Genomic DNA, 7,093 nt, shown 5'->3' on the forward strand with positions numbered 1-7,093 from the left:
AACAGTAATACTAGTAATGGAAATGGAATCAGAGTTCATATAATCAACCAAAGTTTTGGTTAGCAGATCAATATCAATTATTAATGTTTATCGGATTATTACAACTGTAGCTAATGTACGTGTTGTACTGGTACTTCATATAATACAGTCCGTGAAACAACTATTCTAGTATTAAATCCAATCAGTAAGTAGAAATGCCTAGGCGTCCTAGGCGTAGGGGTCCTAACTCTAGATTCTCAACAAAATAGGAATGGATCTTCACGCTGATTTCTCAACCAAAAGAAGAAAATGATTGGAGAGTTTGTGTTAGTAATTACGTAATACTTGAATCATCAGAGAGTAACAAGCATTTTCTTTACTTGCTAACATCTCTGCCTGTGCTTTAAACTTGCTTGTTTTTGAATGTTTTAATTTCGTGCGTTGCTTGGTGCAACTACTAAATGGTTCCAAGAAAAATGCTCCTCTTTCTCTTTAGGCAAACGTAATAATCAAAGAATCCCACCAAGTCCGACCCACTCGGTCCCTAATATTAGCCAGTCACAACTCACAAACATCTCAACATTATTTTTCTCCACAAACTTGGATAAGGTGGTGTATCTGCTCGCGTGAGATTCTTGACGTAGAAGATCCATTGCATGGGACCCTCCCAAGTACAAATAGTTCAACTCCAAGCCTCTGGTTGCATGCCACGTGTCATGTTAATCCTCCGAAACAGAGACTGTGCAACTCTCATCAACGTATCTTATCAAAACAAAGTATCTAAACCATGATATATTGGAATTTACATAAAGATGTAATTATAGTCGTCGAATGTATCTTGATGTGGGATTTTGAATGTGGAGGAATCTGCAAACAAAACGACAAGTTTGAGCAGAAAGCTTTTTCTCCTATCAAGACCAAAAAGAGAATTCGGAATTCAGAAAATTTATAAACCATAATATTCAGTAACTATTTCAAGTCCATGATTACCTGTAGCTGGATGTTGTATATTACATTATTACTAACACATATCCATTGTTGGCAAGGCCGCAGGGTATTCGTGTAGTCCAATAGCTACACAAGCTACCTCACAAAGGAATCTTGACATCCAAGTTACCGTGATATATCAAGAGAAGCAACTTAGTTGGACTGTATTTTTATAAGACAGACTAATAACTAATTTGAAGTTTTGAAAAATTTTGCCTTGTGAAAACTCAAATGTCTATTTTTTTGTTTACCAAAAGTAAACACAAATTCTATATAGGAGGAACTTAAACTAATTCATCTCAGAATGCTTAATGCCTAATGTGCTATTCATCAAATCTCATCAAAACTCTATAATTAACCGTACGTTCATGCTCAATATGTTAATTTTTTTTTTTTTTTTTTTTTGAGTTAGGGTCAGACGGACCTTTACCTATATTAAAATGAGAACCTTAAGTACACTTTTTTTGTAACATCCTCCCTTACAATAGTAGTGAGTTTGTTATCTAGAAGAGAGACAAAGTAAATAACATAATGTTCAAGAGAGGTACTTAGTCCAACAAGGCAGTCTGCTGCAAAGTTGTACTATCTAAATACATGGTGTTTCAAACCTAATACATAAAGATTGTATATGTCATAGTAAGTTCTAGGAACTCCATGGTGTTTCAACTCTTCTGTTAATGAGATTAACAGCCATAAAGAAATCAGATTGTATAGACAACCACTCATTTCATATAGAATAGTATTAAGCTCCTGGTGAAGAACTGACATATTATGGTCACCACCCGTATAAATTCCTTCCTTCCTTCTTTATTGCTTTTACTTACTTGCTTCAATGAATTTTTTTTTTTTTGTGGTAAACTGTCTTACCAAATTTGACCAATTAATTATGTCAATTAAAATGGAAAAAAAAACAATACGTGTTTAACATAAACTTATCTAGTTCCTGGACCACAAGATCAATAATAATTTCGAAAAATCTATTTATTTTCCACTTATCTCAAATTTTCTTGTCCACCATCTCTCTCTCTCTCTCTCTCTCTCTTTCACACACAACAGTGTTTCAGCAGCAGCCATTAAAAGCAAAAAAAAAGGCTCTCTGCCCAAAAGAAAGCGCTTAGAGCTGATAAGGACGTTATACAAGAAACGAACACCCTTTTAAAGCCCCACACTGTCCTTCCATTACCTTCTCCTGTATAAGCTTTGTCCACAAATTATAAAGTCAGAAACTTAAAAAATAAAGTGTTTGATCTCAAGTCTCAACTACCCATTTTTTGTTTCTTCTGCTGCACTGCATTAGAGGTACTCTTTCAAGTTTTCAGCTTTTATTATGTCTTAGTTACTGCTCTAATGGCTGTCATGGGGTGGGTTGTTGCATTTTTTCAGAAAAAACCTCTTTTGGGTTGCTTAGTTCAAACTAGAGTGTTGTAGCTTTAATGGGTATTTCTCATTTTGTGAAATTTCAGCTTATTTTTCTTTGTCTCTTTGTTTCTTGTCTTGTCAACGAAGCTTTTTTTTAGTCTAGGGACTTGTGAGTTGTGAAAAGATCCAAACTTTTTCTCTTGAGTTGTGTTTTTTTGTGTGTTGGAATTCAAACTCCTCGTGCCTTGTTCGCTCTGGAGAGGACATTTTAGTGTTGCTTTTGTGGAGGTTAAGCTGAAGTTCTGTTGCAGTGCTTAAAAAATACTTTGGAGAAGTTTGAATTCAGAGGTTTTACTGTTTTTGAAGTCTGCGAGGTTCAAGATTTAGTACATTTTGATCATTTCGTAAGTTTGAGATCCAGGGGGAGTTAAGCATTTTCTTCTAAAAAATTGTGATTTGGGTGGAAGATTCCAAGCACATTTTCCAGGTCTTTTTAGAAGGTTTTGGTGCTTTCCTCAAGTAAAGGAAAAGTAGTGTTGTGACAAGTTTCACAGTAAATGCATGGATGGGAGGGAAGCTATGGCGTTAACTGGATCCGCAAATTATTATATGCCCAGAGGGGTTCCTACATCAGGGCATGGAACACAGACTGGATTGCATCCACCACAGGCCTTTCGTCAATTAGCTAATCCAAATTTACCAGTTCAGTCGAATATTGGAGGTAGTTCTGCCGGAGCAACATTTCCGACAGAGCCACAATCGGGCATTTTGCATCATGGTGTCAATACAATTATGCCCCCAGGAATGCCATCAGGGGAGCCCATGAAAAGAAAAAGAGGGAGGCCCCGAAAATACGGCCCTGATGGAGCAGTGTCGTTGGCATTGTCTCCTATCTCTTCTACTCCCCCGGCGCCGTCTTCAGTTTCACCAAATCAGAAACGGGGCAGAGGGCGGCCGCCAGGGACTGGAAGAAAGCAACAATTAGCTTCACTTGGTGAGTTTTCTTGCTGTCCTTATCTAAATTGTAGGTCCTTTATTCCATGAATTTGTCCAAAGTATTTATCTTAATCAATAATATCAATAACTAAGATACAAGGAACTATACTGTGTTGTATTTGCATTCAAAGGATATAGACTGCTCAATTATCATCTCATTCCAGCCCAATAATAGCATTATGTCTGTCTTTAGGTTTTATTGATGTTCAATAAAGTTTACTAATGAAACTGGGTGGCTATAGGTGGTGTTTGTTAGTCTATGCTTAGTAGTTTTTATAGTATTGAAATTATTAATGTTCTAGTTATTAATAACTTGTAACTTGTGCAACTATAAAGAATTCCTTGTCCCTCGACTGTGATTTCATGATTGTATATAACTCCAGTTTTAAGCTCACTTTCATTGACATCTCTCTGGTTCTTTATGTTATCATTATTAAGTATTTCACTTGCTCAGTCAAATAAGTACATTGGTTGGTTGAAAGCCTTGTGTAGTTTGCATTTGGCACCTGTGATACTGTATAAGTGCCTTGACCTTGAATTTTTACCTTATACCAAATTGCATACCATCATTTATTAGACTCAAACGTGTAGATTTAACTCAGACAATGATTTTGAAGAAGCTTGTATTTATAACTTTTAGAAAAATCTGTTTTAGGACTGCAATTTAGATGATTGACATTAGGAATGGATAGTGCACTGCAAGTTCAAAATCTTAAGAAAAAAAAACACTCCAGTATTTCTACAAAGCCAAATCGTAGTTTTTCTTTTTAGATTTTATTTTTTTTAATTGCTCTTTCGTATGCAAAAGTGTGCTTTAGTGATAAGCGAAGGCCATTGGTGTAGATACTGTTGCTGGCAGCAATACCGTGTTATTCAGATTATTGTCTTCTTTATTATTATTTTAAAAGAGTGAACAAGAGAGAACTAGAATTTCAAGCAGATTGCTTTTCAAGAACTGCTGATACAATAATGTATTGGCAATTTGGCATCTTAATGGGCGGGACTTTGAATCGTCTTTTTTTTTTTTTTTTTTGATAAGTAAACTTTGAATTGTCTTTGATATGCTTTTGTTGTATTTCCAAACCATTTGATTTCATACTTAATTAAATCGACTACAAAATTTCGAAGAATCTAGTAAATTGTTCGAGATTTATGCAAAAAAAACATAGCCATGAAATAGTAACTGGATGAATCAAAGATGGTAAAATGGGACTGATATATCTTATTTACAACGTACAACATGACATTTTTTCATTGTCAGCTGTATAAGAGTAAGATGTTTGTGTCCAAGTTTTATGAATGTCTCCTCTTCCCTTGTGGATGTTTAAGTTGTATTGCTGGTGCTTCTACTTGTTTCTCTTTATAGTTTGCGACTGATTCTTAGAGTATACATTATGTTCTTGGTTTAGTGGATTGAATTCACTAATGGTCTACTTTCATCCCAGGTGAATGGATCTCTGGTTCTGCTGGAATGGGGTTTACTCCACATATTATTACCATAGCAATAGGAGAAGTACGTTAATCCAAACAAGTTCCCTTTGTTTCTATGTATTTATATTAGCACAGATTTATATGTTTTTTAAGATCCCAAATTGTATAGTCTCCTTCAGAAGAGATTTAAAATTTTATGTTAAATGTGTTCCTCGTCTCAAACCATTCAGTTGAATGTGTTTCTTCTGAGCAGGATATTGCAACGAAAGTAATGTCATTTTCGCAACAAGGGCCAAGGGCTGTTTGCATCCTCTCCGCTAATGGTGCTGTTTCTACTGTCACACTTCGTCAGCCTTCATCTTCTGGTGGCACAGTTACATACGAGGTCGGATACTTGATCCTCCATTTTCATTTCAATGAAAAATTATAATCTTAAATTCCTCATGTTATCCGTGAAGATTTACCTGACATAATAAGTTGTTATATTTTTATTTGATCTTTTTGTTATCTGTCTCAAAAAATAAGTTGTTATATTTTTCATATGAAGCCACACCTTGGTCTAATGTCTAGCTTTCAAGGCATGAAATCTTGTCTTCGAGTAGTAGTTCAGCACTTCAGCCTCTCTTTGAAGGGTAACTCTTGCCATATGTGGAGAACCGATGTCAATAATCGTTTCCATTTTTTTTTTGTTTTCTTTGCGTATACTGGTCATCATTGCTCAAGCTTTATGATTACTAGACTGATGCCACGTGCTTTACACGTCTTGACTAAAGCTGGTGTGATGGTGATAAGTCAACTCAATTACATGAGCAGATAGTTTAATTCCCTCTATACCCATACAATACCACACATATTACAATATGTAACAAAAGTAATCATTGAAATTTAAGATAGAAGGGAGGGGCAAAACTGTAAAAAAAAATGGTTGAAGAGTTGCATAAAAAAATATTATTTCACTACTATTGCGGGACTGTAGCTCAAGGGTGTGATTTTTAAGGTAGTAAAGATTTATTTTCTTTCCTCAATGTTTATAATATCTCATACAGGGCCGGTTCGAGATACTACATTTATCAGGGTCATACATGCTTACTGATAATGGTGGCTCTCGCAGTCGAACAGGCGGTCTCACTGTTTCTCTATCTAGCCCTGATGGCCGTGTCATTGGTGGTGGAGTTGGAGGAATGCTTATTGCAGCCACTCCTGTGCAGGTAAATTGTGAAGTGTTAGTGATTTGTTTTTAATTTTTTTTTCCGGGTAGATAGTTTTTTCTCAAACAAAGGAGATTGTGAACCTTCTTTCTTACCTTCTGTTTTACTATCTCAAGTATCCCTCTTTTGTTTGACAATCTACTGCAGGTCGTTGTTGGGAGTTTCTTATATGGAGGTTCTAAGACCAAGAACAAAGGAGCAGCAGATCCAGAATCCAGCCATCCAACCGGTGACAAGTCTGCAACTCCAACAGCCCTTCCACTTAATCAAAATCTTACTCCCTCTTCCGCAACGAGTGCTTGGCCTGGTTCGAGGCCTATAGATATGAGAAGTGCTGTCCAGATTGATATCGACCTAACCCGCGGCTGATGATATCTGAAGCTCCAGACAGGTGATCTGTACATTCAGTATGCACAGTAAGCTAGTGCGCCTGTAAAAGACATTTGACTCATCTCGCCCCTTGTGCTAGTGAAGCATCTGTGACATTGATAACTTCGAGAGTCATATGAGCTTTTGGGGCACACTTTTTCTTCTCTTTTCCTTTAATGTTGTAGAGGTGTTTCATCTTCATTTAAAGAATTCCTTGTGAAGAGTTTAGAGAGGTAGGTTTGATAACAGGTTTCTGTTGTAACATCTAGTTCTGTAATCCAACTTGTCTCTCCCGCTGTAGTTCGTGAAATCACTGGTGGGAGTTGTTGGTACAGCGTTCTGTGTTAAGGCCAATTTCCAACTGTAGTTTGATTTCAACCTAGTCCATTAGTTTGATTGAATATTTCATCAATATTGGAACATTTCCCTCGAGGGAAATTTTGAGGGTGGATATCTAAAGCGTAATCGCAGAATCATTGATCATCTATCATGTAATTAGGCCAATACCATTTGTTCCTCTCGTTTTGAGAAATAAATGATTGAAAACTGAATCATTGATCATGTATCGTTTGATCGTTGCAATGAATTGGTTAAGACTGAAATTCTGATCATTCTGCCTGTTTCCAAACAAATTCTAGCGACCAAATTGTGTCAATCAGACGCCAGAATAGGACTACGGGATTACTTCTGGGAAGTAGCAGGAAACTGCACGATTTAACAGAAACAACGAACACATGATTGTAAGTGTGATTGTCAATTTGGAG

General features: G+C 36.3%; 1 protein-coding gene across 1 annotated transcript; it reads left to right on the top strand.

Annotated features, from left to right (window-relative positions):
* Positions 1-1,975: 1,975 nt before the first annotated feature.
* LOC147523861 (AT-hook motif nuclear-localized protein 9-like) lies at positions 1,976-6,780 on the top strand. The gene is made up of 6 exons (XM_086600260.1): positions 1,976-2,265; positions 2,793-3,319; positions 4,767-4,834; positions 5,006-5,137; positions 5,799-5,960; positions 6,108-6,780. Exons 2-6 carry the CDS (start codon positions 2,887-2,889, stop codon positions 6,327-6,329), a joined length of 1,017 nt encoding a protein of 338 aa, XP_086456386.1. The 5' UTR covers positions 1,976-2,265; positions 2,793-2,886; the 3' UTR covers positions 6,330-6,780.
* The last annotated feature ends 313 nt before the right edge of the window (positions 6,781-7,093 follow it).

Source organism: Coptis chinensis, chromosome 1 (genome assembly GCF_015680905.1).
Source record: "Coptis chinensis isolate HL-2020 chromosome 1, ASM1568090v1, whole genome shotgun sequence".
NCBI classification, from domain to species: Eukaryota; Viridiplantae; Streptophyta; class Magnoliopsida; order Ranunculales; family Ranunculaceae; genus Coptis; species Coptis chinensis.

Bases quoted from the DNA above. Each gene is read 5' to 3' on its own strand.
- LOC147523861 (XM_086600260.1), top strand. From the start codon at position 2,887: ATGGATGGGAGGGAAGCTATGGCGTTAACTGGATCCGCAAATTATTAT. The intron at 5,138-5,798 runs GTCGGATACTTG...TATCTCATACAG, and splicing joins GTGGCACAGTTACATACGAG to GGCCGGTTCGAGATACTACA. The intron at 5,961-6,107 runs GTAAATTGTGAA...AATCTACTGCAG, and splicing joins TTGCAGCCACTCCTGTGCAG to GTCGTTGTTGGGAGTTTCTT.